The 20010-nt window shown below is 37.9% G+C and overlaps 1 protein-coding gene across 2 annotated transcripts in view; it reads left to right on the forward strand.

Moving 5' to 3' along the window:
• UBP1 (upstream binding protein 1) overlaps positions 1-17524 on the forward strand; it is a gene marked incomplete at both ends in the record, with an annotated part of 38937 nt that extends 21413 nt beyond the window's left edge. The window contains 11 exons of one of the 2 annotated variants that reach the window (XM_082014779.1): positions 1682-1834; positions 1988-2098; positions 2658-2765; positions 9892-9995; positions 11315-11369; positions 11556-11649; positions 13515-13605; positions 14278-14387; positions 15778-15920; positions 16510-16561; positions 17487-17524. In XM_082014779.1, the coding sequence (XP_081870905.1) occupies positions 1682-1834; positions 1988-2098; positions 2658-2765; positions 9892-9995; positions 11315-11369; positions 11556-11649; positions 13515-13605; positions 14278-14387; positions 15778-15920; positions 16510-16561; positions 17487-17524 (1059 nt within the window). Of the gene's footprint in view, positions 1-1681; positions 1835-1987; positions 2099-2657; positions 2766-9891; positions 9996-11314; positions 11370-11555; positions 11650-13514; positions 13606-14277; positions 14388-15744; positions 15921-16509; positions 16562-17486 lie in introns of both variants that reach the window. The other variant, XM_082014780.1, reaches the window with a different exon arrangement.
• Positions 17525-20010: the final 2486 nt, after the last annotated feature.

Genomic DNA, 20010 nt, shown 5'->3' on the forward strand with positions numbered 1-20010 from the left:
CACTATGAAGCTTCTTGGTTTCTTTATTGTGGGGTAGTCATTAAATACCAGCTTTGTAAAAAAACACAGGATCATAGCAACTGTTGGTTCTATAAGGGTTCTTAGGTTTTTCAACTTGATTTGAGTTTATAAAAGCATTTTTTAAAAACAATGTAAATAAAATGCTTTCAGAAAGCTCTTTGCAGAACAGAAAGCTGCCATGGTTAAAATATTTGGTTATACAGAGTATTGGAATTAACTTATATCCCTTGAAGTAACTGTTCCTATTATTTTTTTTTTTTTTTTAAGTTGAGAGGTCCACCCTCCTAGTGGTGAGCTTCAGCAGAGGCTTAGCTTGAGGATACAAAATGAAAATTAATGTGCTACAAAGAGTTTTAAATCAGACATTCAAACGTGTTTCTTACTATGTCAGTAGGCTTCGTTGTAGTAGGATTTTTATTATTTATGTGTTTTATATTCAGGGCAATTGAACATGCCTTCTCTGGAAATTACTTAGATAGAATGTTCAGTTTTGCATTGGAATTTTTAGCTTTTGTTTCAAATCTGTTTTTACTATGGAGAAAAGGTATAAAGTTTGAGGTAGCAGCATTTCTTACTGAGGCTGCCAAAATAGGTTGTGTAAATTTCATAAGTGTCAGTAAATTAACTGTGATCTGGTGCAATTGAGGACATTTTTTTTCTAGGAAGAATTGCACAAGTACTAAAATGTAGTCTCCTTGAAGAAGTGTGAGAGAAACTATTGAATATTTTTATTTATGCACTTCCTTAGAAGAAGTGATAACAGACTGAGTGAAAATGGAACTGATTCTTATTATGCAAGTATGGTTCACTTATTCTAAAGGCTAGAGAACACAGCATAGCAGCACTGATTACACTTAAAGCTTCAATTTCCAGTCTATGGTTCTATGTTGTTGATGGCCACAGGAAGTAAAAGGACAGCATTGTAGTCCTTGAGAGTGCAAGGTATGCTATTGTCCATGGTGCTTGGCTCATCTAAAATTCCATAAGGAAGCAAAAAAAATCGGGAGCACTGTCCAGTGACATTCATCATAACTCTGTTATACTGATTTTCTCCTAAGATGTCTTCTAGGGGTATTTCTAGCTTATAAACTCAGTCTTCAGGCTGATGTAGCAGCCATCTTAAGGCAGTTAGTCTGCTGACTTTTATAGGAAGTTGGGCATATTTGGAAATACCCTGATTTCACATGAGATTAAAAACTTCCAGTCAGTGACCTTGTCTAGCTTTGGTAATATTTATTACAAGTAACTCTGAAGTTGATTCTAGCTATAATGCATAGGCCAGTAGTATCTTGAAAAAGTTTTTGCTATATTCATGATAGATACAGTTGTCATCCATGTACATTTTCTTAAGATCCAGCAAGTTCTCTTTTAAACTTCATAGTTTCTCTTTTAAAACCTATAATGACTTCTGCTTTTTGAAGACACTTTGGTGACATACGTGCTTGTTTCCCCTCTTCCCTGTCAGCTCAAGTATGTTTTTGGCTTCATGTGCAGTGGGCATGAAAAGGAAGGAAATGTTAGTTGTTCAGCTTGTTACTCAGATAGGCTAGGTAATTTGTTACTTGTCCTTAGAAAATGTATATGATGTTGGTAACACAATAAAACTCACATCTAGAATACTTCTGAGGGTCCTTTTTGTTTGGTGGTTGTTTTTTTTCAGGTACATTGTATCAGCACTGAATTTACCCCTCGTAAACATGGAGGAGAGAAAGGAGTTCCTTTTAGGATTCAGGTTGACACTTTTAAGCAGACTGAAAATGGAGAATATACAGATCATCTGCATTCAGCCAGTTGTCAAATCAAAGTTTTTAAGGTAACAGTAGCAAACAGATCCTTAATAAGTCTCTCAGAAGCTGTCATAAAGATGGGGGACATCTTTATATTACTGCTTAACTTCTGAGATCAGATTTCAATTATAAAGCCATTTTCCACTTGCTTTCTTGTTCATGTAACTGTTCATTTTTAGCCAAAAGGAGCAGACAGGAAACAGAAAACAGACAGAGAAAAGATGGAAAAGCGAACTGCACATGAAAAAGAAAAGTATCAGCCTTCATATGACACCACAGTTCTTACAGAGGTAACAAAACAGGATTGCATCTGCTTACTGAGGAGAGAATACATAGATACAGTGTATAACTTAGCTGCAGTCCTGGAAGGGTTGGGGAAGAAATAGTTCTACACAAAGATAAACTTTTTATTTGACAAACTTGTCCATTGAACAGCAACGTGACGTTTTTAAGATTTTTGTTTAGTAAATGTTCATTTAGATACTTGATAGATGCTTGTATTAAAACACACTAAGATTGAACGCTATTTGACTGGCTATACTGAACCCTAGAGCAAGTCTTTTGGTACAGATCTAACAAGCCATGTAGCTGAAAAGCAAAAGGAAAAAAAGAGAGGGGGGAATCTAGAATTTAATTATCTGCCAAATTTGAGCTTCAAAAAGTGTATTTTTTTGGAGATGACTGAATTTAAGGCCAGAGCCTCAGTAGGTTTTTGCATTTTCTTTTTATTTAAATATCAGTGAGTTGTATGCCGTTTTCTAAAGATTTCAGAAGTTTTTAAAAGGCTTTTAGATCTTTCCTCACTGTGTAATGAAAAGAAATTGATCCAAATCTTTGGTGTTTGTCCAGATGAGGCTTGAGCCTATAATTGAAGATGCAGTTGAACATGAGCAGAAAAAGTCCAGCAAGCGGACTTTGCCAGCAGACTACGGTGATTCTCTGGCAAAGCGAGGCAGTGTAAGGGACTTCTGCTTACCTTTTCATTGTGCAAGATACCTTGTGCAGTGTTAGATATAGGAGAAACTTCCATTATATAAAGTAAAAATATTTTGATTGCTGTGTCTTAATTTTATTCACTTTTATGTATACCAATTACTCCATGTTTGTTTTCAGCAAAGGAATCCTTCCTAAATCTAACACTTAAACTGTTGCAGAGGGACTGTGTAATTTTTAAAAGTCAAGAGCTTTCCATTTATGCAACTTGAAATGAAATAGCTTTTTGCTTTCCTGTATGTGTGTAATCAGTGGAAGTAAGAACAGTGAAATTTAGTGTTTTGTTCTGTGTTTGCACTTGGCGTTTAATATAAGTTTCCATGTACATCAGTATTTTTAAGACGCTGTGTAGTGTTGCAGATGGTTGATCATTAGTTACTGATTTTTCGTTTAGCCATCTGCGTATCGTGCTCCAAGCAGGTTTAATGCAGTTCAGAAGAGTCAGCACATCTTCATGACATGTGTACGCTAGCCCTGTATGTATCCCCCAAAATGAATCCAACGTATATCCTGTGCACTCGTCCTGTCAAGGGCTAGCATTTTAGATTTTTTAAATGCTGTTTCTTAAGGTGAATATCATTGAGACCATTTTTCATGTGAGAAACAATCCTGCATCTTCCATTTGGCAAGTTTAAATGTCAATTAATAATGTGACTGTGGAAGATAGTTACTTGACATATTTTGCTGACAGCTCCTTCCCAGCAGCACTTAGGCAATGACTGTCTGATGCTTGTCCCTCAGACATTATTTAGTCTGTATTTATGACCTGTGAAAGTGATGTATAAGGTTTAGATTATAAAATACCTAAGTGTATGCCTCTTGTTATTTATAAACCATGTAACTGGGTGGGAGGGAACAAGCAACATAAAGTAAGATGTGTTCTTTGGAGGACTTTTTTTATTTCCTTTCCTGAAACTATTGTAAGCACTGAGCTGTCTAAATTTACCTTCTACTGCTCTTGGTGGTTGTTTTATTTCTTTTAAGATGCAGCTTTAGCATTGTTTGGAAATGCAGGCATTCTTTTATTTGTTCCAAATGGCACTGAGGGGGAGGTACACACAGGAGAAAACTGGATTTTATCACTTTCACTTATGAAGCATGCCTGAAGTGTCTTCTGAAGATGGTCCTTGGAGGGATTTCTATGCCCCTCCTCACTTCTGTTGATATGAGTACTTCACTGAATGATTCCTATTGCTTGTAGGAAGAATAATAGAAAAAGGTATTTTTAGAGATACGGCAAATCCCCTGTCCAGAGTAGGACAAACTGTAGCCAAAAGATACCTGAAGGTTGTCTAACCTGTTCTTAACTTAACAGAAGAGCTTCTATGAATAGAAGGATTACCTTAATTGCAGTGAAGAAAAATTAATGTAGGACAGGTAGTACTGAACTTCTAATGCCTTTCCCAAAGGACCCAAAGGAGAGTGTGTGCATGTGTGTGTTTATTTCTCTATTTCTTGCTTGGGATGAAGAATCACCCACAGACTGTTTTGGAATAACAGCTATGTACAGCTTTTCAGTTCTCGTAGTTGTGCAGCTTACTATTCCTGTTTTGCATTTACCCTTAATACAATTCAGTCTTGAGATCATTTAGTCAGTTTGTTGAGACCATTTTGAATCTTATTCCTGTAGGCTGAGATACTTTCAGCCTTGTTAACGTGGTATCATCTGCAGGTTTAACACATAACCTGTTCCCTCATGACAATGGTTTTTATCATCAGCAAAATGATTAGAAATCACCAAGCCCATAAAAAATACCATTAAACGCTATTTTTGCTGTGTTCATAGTGAAGCCTTGGAAATCACTACACACAATTCATTAAGTGCTATTTTTAACTATATAAATTTAGTGTACAACTTGTTTGCTTGATCTAGAGAAGGAATGTCTGATCTACAGCTTGAAGGCCAACTCATCAGCCTGTTTCTCCTGACACCAGACAGGCTTATTCTTGTGGGCCTTGTAAATATGGACAGGGCATGATGCATGTTTCTACTTAAAGCAGTTCTGTCCTCGCAAATCTGTCTTCCCAAATGTAGCCATCAGAAGGTTTGGCCGTTACCAGACTTAGCTCGTATGTGCAGTACAGCCATCACAAAGAGGCTTAGAAAAACTAAAGACCTACTTCGAAGTATGAGAATTGACACTGTTTTACATATTATGTCTTTATATATGATGGATCTTGTACTTCATGTATCTTGGGAACTGTGTCTCATTACAGAAGGAAAACAGGATTGTTTGGAGCGTATTTTTCTTGACAAAGTTGGGAGTGCTGGCAGCCAATGCTGCTTCCTAGATGCCCAGAAATAGTTTTCTGTCACCTCTTCTTGAATTCCAGAAACTTGGGTTCATCCAACCTGTAGTGCTTTTCCTTTTTAAAGCTGGGTATTGTTGTCTTCCACCTACACCTGACTTATTATATAGGCTGTCTTTTTGTTCCTTGCTTTTTCATGTCATTTTGTATGTTGGCTTTTTTATTTTGCCTCTCCAAGATTCTGCTGTTTTGTGTGCTGAGTATTTCTAATTTTGGTTCCATTTTTTTCCCTGTATGATTTCTTCCAGCTCAGCCACTGTCTAATTTGGACAGATTGGTTTCTTACTGTGCTTCTTTCAGGAAACACTGAATCTAATATCATTTCATTCCAATTTAATTCATATGGGATTCTAACATAATACAAAGAGTTTGGTGAAGCTTCCTTTCTGAGTGGTCATTCTCTGCTTCTTCTGTCCTTTCCTGAGAACCAGAGATTCTGTTTCTAATTACCATCACCTGTCTGTTCCCTCTTACTCATTTTCATAAGAATGCCACCTAGGTATGCTTTTCCATTATTCCTTTTTAGTCATCTGATGTTTCAAAATTCAGTGCATTCACTGCCATTTCTGCAGTATTTATCTTGGTATTTTCTAAACAGACATATGCGTAGTTAACTACTTGTTAAAGACACTCTCTGGTGCTATGGAGTGTTGTGTTTGGGGTTTTTTTCTGTAGAGCTAAAGGGCTACAAATGTAACACTTTCTTCTGGACCTCAGAGTGGATGTTTATGTACAGGTGGCCTGCATCCAGGGGCCATTTTATGAAGGAGGCACTTGCTTTTTTTTTTTTTTTTTTTTGCCTGTCTTCCAGTTACATAGAAGCCAGAGCTTGTCTAAGGAAAAAAAGAGAAAAAACCCCAGCAGATTCTTTCCCCTGCTTTGAATTTGAAAAAGCAGGCAAATTTGTAATGTGGTAAGTTAGGTCTGTGCACTTTTTTCCGTCTGCAGTATCTTGGTTGATTTTTATATTAGTATATATTATATTCTATGTCTCGAGCTAGAATATATAAAGCTACAATTTGATTAAACATGGTCAAATGGTCATTTTTTGCAGATAGCGCTAATTATAGGGCATATGGAAATGTTAGGAGACTTCCAGGTATAGACCTCGAAATAAATTGGAACATTAAGTTTTGGATGTGAGAGATTGGTGCAAAAGTTAAATAATTCTCTGTAAGTGACTTAAATTTAGAATATAAAACCTAGAGGCTCTGAGAGTCAGAAGGTGGAGCTGGAGCAAAACTAATTAGTAACATAAGCATATAGTATTTCTTCAGTTTGTTTCTCCTTACACCTATCTATACTTCACATAGCAGCATCAGTAGCATACCAGATATTTAATGTGGGTGACATCACATTTTGGGAATAACTTCTTTACTTCTGCATTCAGAATAGTTAAGCCTGTATAAGTAGAAGTTTTTTGCTTTTGCCAACGACAACTGTGGTTGGTTGAGGCAAGAACCCTGTATTTTATAGGTTTCTTGAAAAGGCTCTGTCCTGTGTATAACAAAATTGCTGTCCTGTTTTCTAAAGATGATGCTGTGTGCCCAAGTATAAGAAGCCTAATTTGGAGAACAAACGTTTTGTTTTCATGTTAATTTGGTATTTGAGTATAGTACATAGTTCTTTGCCAAAGTTGTTTTACTCTCTTGTAAAGCATGAATTTGGGCACATTCAGGTAGATTGGAAGTAGGAAACAGTGGCTTAGAATAACTTGAGGTTTTTGCAATCTTTCAGACATTAGGAATGTTCTGAGTTTAAATGCTATGTATCTCGAGTCTGAAAAGTCATGCTTAGAAAGATTGGCTATCTTCCTTTTTAACTCAGTAAAACCGTTGGTCAGCACATCATAACTTCATTCATGTCCTATGCAGAAGAATGTTAAAAGATCTGAAACCAAAATAATTTTCTCCTTTTCAAGAACTAATCTGTGTTTGGAAATAAAGGCATAATTTCCAGAGTACAGTTGCTTCAGTAATACTGTATCAGTGTACTAGTAATGGAGGGCATTTAGTCTTGAGACCTCAAAACCAACTTATTTGAAAATTTACCAGTATATATTCATTGTTCATTACAAGTAAAGACATAATACCAATCTTTTTTCTGTTCTGTGATGTTTTTTTAACAGAGTTGGATGCTTCCTTGTGACAGAGTGACATTTTTCTTGTAAGTTTACATCCAGTGGCCAGGGACTTCTGTATTAGTACCATTAGCTTGCTGAATGTCCTCTGGTTAACTCAATTTTGAGCTTAAAAATAAAAGAAGTACCTTGACTGATCAGACCATGAGTCTGCAGAGTCCAGTGCCCTGTCCCTTACAGTGGCAACTGCAGATGCTGTTTGAGGAAAGGCTGCAGCAGGGAAGCCTTGCTGCTTTCTGTGATCCATTCCGCTCATAACCCCCGAGTGCCCAGAATCGTCATGCAGGATGTTAGAAAGCACATCCCTGCTTAGTTTCTTTTTAGTGCTAACGGATTTGATGCCCAGGAATTTGGTTCTGAATGTGATGGGTTTGTGAAGCGTGGGACAGTTGTGCATGTGAGTGATACCGAAAGCGTAAGCAGATTGGGTTAATGGCTAGAAGATGCCTGAAGAATACATGCTGTAGCCTTTTTTTTAATGCTAGGCTTCTTTGTTCCTTGAGCCTTTTGGAATTAAGTATCTCAGTGCTCAGACACTCTTTTTTTTTTCCCTCCACAACCTATAAGACAGAAGAAAGGAGAACTGAGCCAATGGGCATGTTGCAGTAGTATAATAATTACTATTACTACTTTTTTTACCGAACTGATTCAGTCTCAGTGGATAGTTAGTAACATTTTTGTTTGGAGAGGAGGCAAGGTAGGAAAGTATGTTATAGGAGAAGAAAAGGCTACTTGCTTTGGGTTGGGATTTTCTTTTTCTAAATATTTCAAACATGTGCATTTCAAACATCGTGCATTTAAACTCACGAATTTCGTTGTGAACAACTTCAGCTGGGTTTGAAGGACAGAAACATGAACTGCAGTACATGCCTTGGGCATGGCTCAGCAGCTGTTCTCTGACACCAGTCCGTTCTTCCCAGCCCCTGAATTCAAATATATATTGAACAGAATCTTGTAAGGGAATAGTGGCTAAGGATGTACAGCTTGCATCTGTGTGTCCAGATAAATATTTTGCATTAAGATTGAGAGAATGTCAGAAAATTAAAGAAAAATAATTATGCTTTCAAAGTATTTCAGAAGAGCAAAGTTAACATTATTATGTTGAGCTTTTATTTTAAAATAAAAATTGGTGGTCTTTGGACCACATAATTAGGGAATGAAGACTTATTTTCTACCTGTTGTAATACAACATTCTTGAGACTAATGTTAAAATGAGCTTGAGAAGAGAAACAACAGATGGGAATAAACAGAATAGGAGGAAGAGCGGGTAACACTAAGAGGTCACAGAAGACTCTGCTTTGTGTGGACGGTGCTGTAGTCTAAAGGGTGGCTTTGACTATGTAATCAAAAGCAGTGTGTGCATACATGGTAGCTAGCAAAAATAATGATCTGAATCAGATCTCGGACAGATGAAGAATTTCCTAATTTTTAAGCTATTTGGATGCTAGATTTTTGGGGGGGGGATGTGACTTACATGCACCATGCTGGGGAACTTGCAATCTTGCTCTGACAAGTGAAGGCTGGAGTCCAGCACAGAAATGTTGTTAACTGTTTTACAGAAGATTGCAGCTGGTATTACGCTCATTTACTGTTTCCCCAGGTAGCAAAAAGGTCTCTCAACACAAAAATGTTGAATCATGTTTCCACTAATACTAGGTCATATTTGTTCCCCTCCTTCCTCCTCCGCCTCTGTAAGGCTATGATGTAACTCTGGAAATTTCCTTACAGGGTCTTTAGCTGGTGCACGATAAGTATATGGGAAATCTTTGTTGTTTTAACAACATGGTCTTAGCTTACTTTATCTTGGGCAACTTGATTGTTTTAATCGTGTCTGGTTGTCTTTGAACATACCAAAATCTGTTTGTTTTTTATTTTTCTTTAAAATACTGAATTTGCAATGGTAGTGGAAAAGCTAAAAAGGAGTCTCATTTTGAAGGGCTTTTATCATGGTGGTTTAAAAAATATTCCAAAAAGACTGAAAAAATTGGACAGCTGGCTGTCCAATATATTTGTGCTGACTTAAATTTGTGTATAAAATTTCCAGTTTACCAAGCAGTTTAGAGAAGGCAGTACCTGTAAGCATCATTTTAGTCCTGCAGGAAATGAATAAAAATTTTCAATTCACAAAATTCCTACTGAAAATTCCATTTGTATTTAATTGCTGTTAGGGCAGATATATTAAATAAATCCACAAGGTGAAATCTAGCTTTATACTTATTACTGCCGAACACCTCTTTGTCAAGTCACAATACCTGCAGTTTAAACAGCCCCTTAATCCAATTTTGGATGAAAGAAGGGTTTTTTTGGCAGATGGCTTGGGGTGGGTTGGTTGGTTGGTTAAACTGAGTAATTAAATTAAACTGAGTAATCTGTACAGGGCTTCTGTCAGTTCCACCACTAATACCTTCACTTTGTTAACAGAAGACAGTATAAGTTGGAGTCTTCTTGAAAGAAGATAAACAAAACTGATTTTTGCATGGTGTATCTGCATGTAATATGTGGGATGGAGCGAATCTTTATTTGGAATTAGAAATCAAAATTCTCTGTAGAAGAAAACCCTGGCTTTAAGTGAAAGAACTGTGCATCAGAGTAGAAAATATATTGTCAAGAAAAACTTAAGTTTTATTTCTTTACCTTCAGTGCTCACCATGGCCTGATACTCCTACAACATTTGTAAACAACAGTCCTACTCCTGCTCCAGCTTTTACCTCTGCTCAACATAATACCTACAGTGTCCCAGACAGGTAGGTGAAAGAAAACATTTTACAATCGGGCTTATTCAAAAGTGTTTCCTGAGTAAATCTAGGAGCTTGCAACTGTTTTCTGGTTCCACTGGGGAATGAGAGGTTGCTTTGACCTATATATTTATTTTAGAGTTTGACACTTGCATCATGTGATTAAATTCCAGCATAATTACTTCTGCCTCAATGTTTTTCTTTCATAGAATCACAGAGTAGTTTGGGTTGGAAGGGACCTTCAAAGGTCACCTAGTCCAACCCCCCTGCAGTGAGCAGGGACATCTTCAACTAGATCAGGTTGCTCAGAGCCCCGTCCAGCCTGACCTTGAGTGTTTCCAGGGATGGGGCATTTACCACCTCTCTGAGCAACCTGTGCCAGTGTTTCACCACTCTCATTATGAAAAATTTCTTCCTTACATCTAGTCTAAACCTACCCTCTTGTAGTTTAAAACCATGACCCCTTGTCCTATCACAACAGGCCCTGCTAAAAAGTCTGTCCCCATCTTTCTTATGAGCCCCCTGTTAAGTACTGGAAGGCTGCAATAAGGTCTCCCCGGAGCCTTCTCTTCTTGGGGCTGAACAACCCCAACTCTCTCAGCCTGTCCTCATAGGAGAGGTGTTCCATCCTGATGTGATCATTGTTGTGGCCCTCCTCTGGACCCTCTCCAACAGGTCCATGTTGTGTTTCTCACTATACATTGTTGGGAAACTTCTCTTCTTGTCCTTTGCCGTATAGCAAATACCTTCAAACTGTTCTAATTTAGACCTTGTCTATTAGGAAACTACTTAGCTTTTTTTCGGTAAGAACTGTCTTTGTTCACCTCATACACAGTTAATATAATTTGCAAGAAAAAAAACCCAGCAATAATCTTTACAAGCTTTTCCGTAGAAATTGCATTGGTAAAAGCATTTTGTATTGAGACATTAATTGAACTACTGTAATTAAACTTGGGTAATCCAGGAATGATTTACAGTGGTATTGTCTAGTCTATATACTTTGGTTTTGTCTGCCTTGTATTTTACTACCTCTTCCTCAGTCACTCTTTAAGACAGATAAGTGGCCATATAACTGCCTGTGAATGTTGGTAAAGCTGCTTCGCTAGTTGATAAAGAATACAAAAAGATGAGGAACCAGCTATCTTCCTTATTGAAGTGTGATGACCTTTCTCTTGAGGTTAACTTAAATTTCACTCTATGCAGTGTTTAATTTGTCTATCAACGGTAATATTTACTGTTTTGGGAATTTCAAGTTGTTTTTCAGTAATGGTTAAATATTTTGCGTAGTAAAATTGTAGTAATACTTTTTTTTCCCCTCCTATCTGTAGCAATTCTTCCTCCCCAAATCATCAAGGAGATGGAACCTCCCAAGGGTCTGGAGATGTGAGTGTTTGCTTTCTGGTATTGGTCATGGCTATATTTGTATATTTGTGTCAGAACATTTGATTTATCCATACCTTGATATTAATAGGTACTGAGGAAGTGTTTAACCAAGGGAGGTTTTTTTAATGGTTTTGGGGTTTCATTTTTAAATATCCAAATTATCATATCCAATCTTGTCTCTTACAGCAGCTTCATCCTTCAGCCACAATCCAGGAAACTCAGCAATGGTTGCTCAAGCATAGGTTCTCTACATATACAAGGCTTTTTTCAAATTTCTCAGGTATCTATCGTTTACTTTTTCAGTCTGTCTTTGTTTTAGTGAGCAAGTTTTGTGTGGGAAAATAATTCTCTGAAAGCAATATGGCATCAACATTTATTGTAATTTACTGATTTGCTTATTAAATGTTCAGTTTTCTTTGAAAGGCATTTTTTTCTAGTTGTGTTTTGCACAAATTCACCCTAGCACCCACAAGTGCAGCTAGCTTCTTTTTCCCTGATGATAGTTCACAAAATCATGTTAACCTTGATTAGTTCTTTGAGAAAAATGAATTAATTTGGTGAGTCAGGCCAGCAGGCCATCTATTTTGCTGTTTCCTAAAGGCAGCCAGTATGCAGTGATCTCAAAGAAAGTGCAAGAAATTGCTAACATCTGCCCCATGATCTTTTCTTAGGAGTTAGATTTAGTTGTAGTATATGAAGTTTCATCCTTCCAAACTCTGAAGCTGTGAATAGTCTCCTTAATTCACAGAAATGGCAAATTATTTTTCGTACTGAACTCTGCTTTAATGCCATGCAAGAGGAGAATTCCTTTACCTACATGTATTTGTCTTTTTTTTTTTTTTCTTTTTCATTTCGGTAGTGTCTGATTGCTCTTCCTTAAATGTGCGTCAGTATAGTTTCCACTATATGTATGGAAGCAAGAAAAGGCAATAGATGCATTATCTGGGGCTCTGTTTTGCTGTTGTGTCTTTCATCGTCCATGTAATTGTGCAAAGGGTGGGATAACACAGTACGCGCCATGAGTAAAATTCCTTCTCGCTTTTCTTTGGTGACACATGATGGGGAGGAGATGATGAACAGCGCCTGCTCCCTGCCTCCTAGCTCAGCTCATGCTTCTGCCAGAATTCCCTTTGTACCAGGCGTCTTCCTTGTCCGAGCTCATGTTTCTTTATTTCAATCTAGTACAGATTGCAGTCCCCCAAAAGTACAGATTCTCCAGCGTAGCATTCTTGAAATCTGTAAGACTAGAAGCTTTGTCTTTTCTGCAGCTAGTTAGCTCTGTTTGCAGCTGCCTAATGTCTTCTGCCTACATACTGTTTTCTGCTAGAATATACAAGTTCTGAGAAATAACCTCACATTTAGCATTTCTGAACAAGCTGTGAAGTTGTCATCCAACCCTGAGAAAGGAAGTTCTGCAATCTCACTAATGAACGAGCCAGTATTTTGTGGTACCTTCCTCAGAAAACAGTATGGAAACTTGGTGTTGATAAAATTATGTATAGTTCTGGGGACATCAGAACAGGCAGCAAAAACTAGAATTTTGTAAACTACTGTTAATAATAATATAGTGATATAATAAAAATAAGTAAAATTTGGAGACCCCCAGGGGTCCATGATGTTCTCCTTTGCATAGGCAGTATGACTTCTCCAAATAAAAACTGACGAGACCTTGAGAATGGTAGTGATGCCTCTGGAAAAACTGCAGCTTTTGGTACATAACATGATTTCTTTGAAAAAAAAACCAACAAACCAACCCTCCCCCTCCCCCCCATACACAATGTGTAAGAACCACTCAGCAGTACTAGTGATCTCAGCAATAAATCGGTGCCATCCTGGGTTTCCCTCCTCAGTGTGGCTCAGTACACCTTGTAGCAAAGCAACCTGTTCTTGCACCTCAGCGGGCAGTGCTGCCGCAAGCTTCCCTGGAACCAGCAGCACCTACCAGCTCATCACGACTGACGCACTCAGGCTCCATAGTTGATCAGTGAGATGATGCTTTTATTTTACTTGCTTGTTCATGCTTGCAGGGTTCCGTTTTTATAATGGTGAAGTTTGTTATTCTTGGTTTAAATGAACGTTCAATTTATTTTAAAAAGTATAGGTGTTCTAAAATAATTGTTGTAAAATCCTCATGTGTTTCTCCAGGTGCTGATTTATTAAAGCTGACAAGAGAAGATCTGGTACAAATCTGTGGTCCAGCCGATGGAATTCGGCTATATAATGCACTGAAATCCAGGTAATATGTTGAATGTGAGGTTGTTCTGTCATTTACGAGAATCCCCCATCCTTAGAATTGAGAGATCTGGGGAGTGGGTGTCAGGATGTGTCTTGAGGCCGAGAGCTGCCTTGGGAATTGGCAGCAGTACATTTAAAGAGTCTCCCATGCACGCCTTCAGGGCAGACCCGGGATAAGATGAGAACACTGCTGAGGCCAAAGGTAGGCTGCAAGACTGGTACCAATGCAGTTGGGCACTGCCCATTTCTTGGAAACAGATGGATTTGTTGCCAAGGCACAAAACTTCTCATTTAGGAGAGCTAAGAACAACGTGAGGCCTTTTGAGGTTGCTAGTGTTGTGTGCTAACACAGATAGCGTCCCAGCTGATGTATCTGATTCTGACTGACATGGGTATTTGATACCATTGGCCTTTATAGGAGTTGTCATGGCTCAGTAGTTATGTTCCGGGATTCCAAAAAGCAGTGTCTTGATGAACTCAGAATTGAGTGAATTTTTGTTCAAATGCAGTAACAGCTGAGAGACACTTACCATGATGATTGCTTTTTTTTGGTCAGTGAAAGAAAACATTTCAAGTATACTGTTAGCGTAACAAACTACATTTGTGGCATATCGGTTCCCCTATTTCCAGGGCCAGTAACCTTTCTCTGAGGTGTGATGTCTCTGAATTGCAGGTCTGTTAGGCCTCGTTTAACAATCTATGTCTGTCAGGAGCCATTAAGGAGCATACAACTGGAAAGACAAGATGCCGGCAATGGTGATAGCAGCAACGGTGCAATATACGGTACGGTGTATAGCGGGTTTTTCAGCATGCAGTTTCTGTCTTACAAAGTCTAAAACAAGAGAGATGAGAAGGAAAAAAGAACACCGAAGAGGCTGAATTTCTGGTTCTGCTGTACAGAGAAGCCGTAGGAAGTTGTATTCATGACGACACTGCTGTTTTAACACTGCAAGGGATGAACAGAACCTTAAAACCTCTCAAGGTTAAATCATGGATTTTTTCCAGTCCATTGCTAAAACTAACTAGTTACATGGTAATTAATTAAGGAGCTCTCAAATTAGCTGTGCTGTGTTACAGCCAAGGTATTAACCAGACAAATGTAGATACATGTAGAAGCTACTTGCAAATACCCTTCCGTTCTTCCTCATTTTCATTTAGGTTTTGCTGTCATTTTCTGTATAACTGAACCAAAACTGGTAGAGCTTGGACAAGGGAAAACAGCCAAGCAATGTACAGGCTCATGGTTTTAATATTAATTTTCCTGAGAGCAAGCTGTTGTTTCAACCCAGATGGGAACTTAATATTTAATTGTAAAGTCATGTCAATCTTACAATTAAGAGAATGGAGCTATTAGAAATTATTCTTTTCTTGCTCTTGGCTTTGAGTGAAGAGACCTCCCTCCCCAACGAACTCAAATCTGTATAGGCTGCTGCTGTAATAGCAGTTTTATATTTTCCATGCAAGAATTGAGGTGGAGGAGGATCTGTATAGAATACTCTGTCAAATACATATTTTTCCTCTGGATATCATCAGTCTTTGGTTTGGGACAGAAGAAGGTACAAACGTGAAGCTGCCAAGGGCTTCTAGCACACTTAAATAAAGCTATAAAGTCGTAAATGCAGCATCAAACCGAAGAGCTACTTTGTCTTACTGTTCTGTTTGCTGTGTTGTATCTGCCCCCCGCCACCCTTCAGCTCTGAGATGATCTGTAGGAAATTTATTCAGACAGTTGAAAAAGGCTTTCTTTACCAAAAAAAGGTCTATATCCCTATTTAAGGCAACAGTGTAGTAGCAGAAGTCAACCATATTACCTGCTTCTTTTGAGACAGGCCAAAACTACTTCCAGAGTCATCTCTAGGTGACTCTCTAAAGATCCATTTAGGTCTGTTTTGATGTGACCTTGCCTTTTTCTGCAGGATACAGGAAAAAAAATGTGGAAGTTGCTTTCAGTATTAGAGCAAATAGAAGCCTCCCTCTTGTCAGAGAGGTGTGCTTAGGACTTCACCTTGAAAGAAAAGTCATGGCAGTTCATGCCTCTTAGTGAGAACAGGGGCAGAGTAAAGGTTCCTAGCTTTAAAAAATTTTAAAAGTCAGGTTATGAACAACTTCAGATTTTTTTCAGTTACTTGTTATCAATTAGTACCATGCTTATTTAAATACATTTTTTTTCTAGTTTATCATGCAATCTACTTGGAAGAAATGGCAGCCTCAGAAGTCACCCGCAAGCTTGCTTTGGCATTTAATATTCCTTTGCATCAGATCAACCAGGTTTACAGACAAGGTCCCACAGGTATCCACATTCTTGTTAGTGATCAGGTAATGGAAATTTTATTTTCTTGACAGATTTCATTTATTAAGTAGAATGGAGGATTTTCTTACGCTTGCTTCTTTATTACTCTTTTTCTGTTTGATGATGGAACCTAGTATTTTCTGATGTTTGGAGTATTTTTTCCTTTGCATTAAAATAAGCAGAAGGATCTTTAAATGTCACTCTTCCTCTGCCTGTATAATCTCAGATTACGTGAAGAGAAAAACAAGTGGTCTGTATAGTTCTGAGGTGCTGCAGTAGTTACTTGGTATGTATGTATTGTGTACCTGCCCAAAGGCAGGGAGCACTTAAATGCTGCTGAACACAGTTTAACTTAAGCACCTGCTACACCTATTGAGAGCTCCAAAACCACAGCCAACAGTAATGGGCTTTCAGCTGTTTTTCATGTGATGAACAAGCAGTATTTTGGCAGTAATGTATTTAATTTAACATGGTATATATGCTTGTCACCTTTGAACACTTGCCGAAGAAAACCAAAATACGCAAATTCCTATAAAAAAGGCTGTTTGAAACTTGGTGTATTGATTTTTTGTATCGGTCATACTCAGAAGGTTTTCAAAACTGTCTTTTTTCTAGATGGTTCAAAACTTTCAAGATGAGAGTTGTTTCTTATTCACCACAATAAAAGGTACAGTGTCTTTTCTGACAGTTAAAAACACAATTGTTTATTCCACCAAGGAGCCTTCCTCAAAGCAGAATACTATTCTAGTAAAGCCGTGCCAGGCAAAGAGTAATGGCAATTCCAGCGAGGGCTGACTGGCCAAAAACCAGTATCTGCGTACAGTAGTGGCAGAAAGGATCCCCAGGTTACTCCTGTCTTCGCCAGGCTCTGCGTAGCACTTTGGTCTTTTCTCCAAGCTTTCAGTTCAGATTTTATCTACAGAAACCACCCGGACTTTAAACGATTTCTAATTAGATCTTCAATCATAACATTTTTGCTTCGGCCCAAGGAGGGCATCTTTAAAAGCTGTGGTTTTGCTGTAGATGAGCTGTGTTTTTGAAGTCTGCTTCACTTTATCAGCATTTTAACTTGGAACTAGTTGTTCTGTGTAGTATTAAAATCTGTTCACGTGGTTAGTGATTGCGAGAGACCTGTCTGTCTCAGTTGTTAAGCCTTTTGGTGGTACTGCTAGCTTCTAGGCATAAAATCCACAGGGTTTTTTTACAGTGTTTCTGTGTGGCTTTCCAGTTTAAAGCTGAGCATTGCAAAAAAGATGATTAAAAACATACGCTAAGGATTTATATTGGTCATGCAGCAGTTAACTACTTTCTATGGTATTAACTGTCACTGTCAGATGAGGTGGTTTTAATGCATAATAGGAAGAGTTCCGAAATAACAGCAAGCCAAAGAGATGTTTAAAAGTTTAGTTATTCTTCAAGCAGTCTGAGTAGCAAGTTACTGATACTTCACGTTTCAAGTTTATTATTTCATAGTAGCAATGAACCACTGCTGCACAGTCAAAGCCAAGTCCATACGTTGAGGTTTTGGTGTGTTGGCTAGTATATTCTAGTTCTATTTATGAAAGACTGACACTTGTGTTTTCCTTTTTCAGCTGAAAATGGTGAAGGCTTCCATATAATTTTGAAGTGATGTCACATAATTGCTAGACAGATACTCCAGTGCAGAATGAAGTCCTGCCTAAAGATTATGAAGATCGTCTAAAACCTTAGGATCTAACTTCACTGTATAAGATGTTTCATATTGAAAACACAAAATGACCTTTCTAATGAGCTGTTTGATAGGTGAACTTTCTTATCACTGCCATAGCTAAGTGTCCTCATGAGAGGTATAATGCCACGACAGCTTATGTACAGGCATGGAAGACAACGTAAGCAAAGGTGCTTGCCCTTTACTGAAATAAGGCAAATTATGGCCAGTAGATACAGTTTCTAGAAGCGAAGCTCTGCTGCTTTTCTGTTATCTGTATCCAGTTGGAGATGAATGTAAACTCATTTTGGGGCATTTACCTTTCTGTGCCAGTTTGTCTGTTACTTGCTTGTACCTTACGCTGGTTTTATTTTTTGATGTTAGCAGAGCACATACTAACCTATGTGGAGAGGAGTAGTTAAGCTGATTGATAGGGATCAGGTTGTTGGGTCTTTGAGAGTAAAGCTGTCACAACAGCTTCCTGTGTAAATTGTGTATAAGAGTGTATGTAAGAAGTGTAAATGCCAGAGCAGGGCTTTTAAGAAGCCCTAGAGACAGATGCAATATATGCATGCAGCAAACTGCATTATCAATAGTACCTTATTGGAAGGATTAATAGAAATCCTGTGGGGTACCAAGTAATTGTGTTTTGCTTTAACAAATTTAATGGAAAAGAATTGCCTATGCATCCTTTATGTTTAGTTTCCTAGGTTCTCTGCCGAGCACTGCTGCAGTTTAACTCTTTGCTTGTAAAATTGTGGGTTTAAAAATACTAGCAGCAAGAGGCGGATTTTTATGACTGACTTAGGGGAATTATGCTGATGAGGGAAGATGACCCACTGGCACCATGGGGCTGTCGTAGCTTTCAGCAACATCAAATAAATTGCTTAAGAAACACTAAATATACGCCATTCTAGTCTCCTTACCGGCAGGTAAATGCCTTGCTGTAGTTGCTATTATGGACAGGTATCTTTCTTTTCTGTTGACCTTTCTTTGCCCTAGGATCCATACTGTACGGCTGTTACAGTGCCTCCTCCATATGACCAAATATTTACTTTTTGTTGAAAGAGGCAAGGTGCTGCTTCAATATTTGGGATATTTCTTGTAAAGACATGGCACAGCATTTCCTGTGTTAATGTTAACAGGTGAGGTACTTTTAGAGGGGAAGATTTCAAAAGGTATTAAGTGACGGTGTCATAGCAGTCATTTTGTGCCTTTGTGGAGTTCCACCTTGATCTCTGGCTTAAAAGCTTGGGACTAGTTTGCTTTTTATGCTGCAGGGTTCAATGTAAGCAACTACTACAGCATGTAAAAAAAAAAAAAGAGCAACTCTCATTTTTTTCATTCCCTCTTTCATAACTAACTGGCTCAAGTGCTTATTAGCAGGAAAGCTTCTTCAAGCTGTAGCATTTTGAAAATTTAAATTCATCAAAGCTATCTTTCCTCTTTTTATTTTTTCTGCACTGAAAGTAAAATTTTACCTACTTAAACATTTCTGCCTATAGGTTGTTCATCTTTGGTCCGAGTATTTTCTTGAACTGACACTCGTGTGTCTTCAGCTCACGCCATATTCAAATCCAAATGCTTTATAAAAGTGGAAAAATCCTTGATTGGAAAGTATCCAAATATCTAATTTTAAAGAATATTGAAAGTTGTACAGTAGTTTGTCCAGCTCACTTGAAATTGGAATTAAATTATGGCACCAGCAAATTGCTTTTGTTTTTTAATAAGATGTACACATTTCAATTTAAGTATAATAAATGTTTTTCAATAATTTTGTAAATGTGCTTTCTTTTTTTGTTTACTTCCCCCCCACACAAGTACATTAAAGATACTTCTCTTGTTAAGACTAATATTAAGTAAGTGCAAGACCTACCCTGGCAATAATGGTAGGTAAAGGTAGATAATGGCAGCAGTCTCTGTCGTTTATCCTGCACACACACAGAGATCTTCCACTTCTCATAGAAAACAGAGTTAAATTTGAAATAATTGAAACAAATTCAAATTTGACATTGGCTGATTGTTTATTTAAGTGGCCTATATCAGAGTAGGTTCCATTTGGTTTTGTACATCTTTAATGCAATAGACTTACACAGTTCCTTATGTTCTTAAAAAAGAAAAAATGAGCCAACACGTCTTGACCAGTGACACTCCTGGGACAGCTGAGAATAAAATCTGCTTAAAACTCTCCATTACAGCCATATCTTAATGGAGCTCTAAGTAACTCTTCTCCACTGCTGTGCAAAACAAGCCCTGATTGCACGGCAGTCTGAGACGAGATCTTAATTTACTGTCCCCGTGAATCTGTGAACACAATCGCTCTTGTCCATAAAAGTCCCTTCATGTTCACACACTTTTTAAAAAAAAAAAAAAAGTAGCTTAAAATTTTGGGGGAGGGAAATTGCAGTAGTAGCTTCTCCAACTGCTTT

Source organism: Phaethon aethereus (genome assembly GCF_964289735.1).
Source record: "Phaethon aethereus genome assembly, chromosome: 2".
NCBI classification, from domain to species: Eukaryota; Metazoa; Chordata; class Aves; order Phaethontiformes; family Phaethontidae; genus Phaethon; species Phaethon aethereus.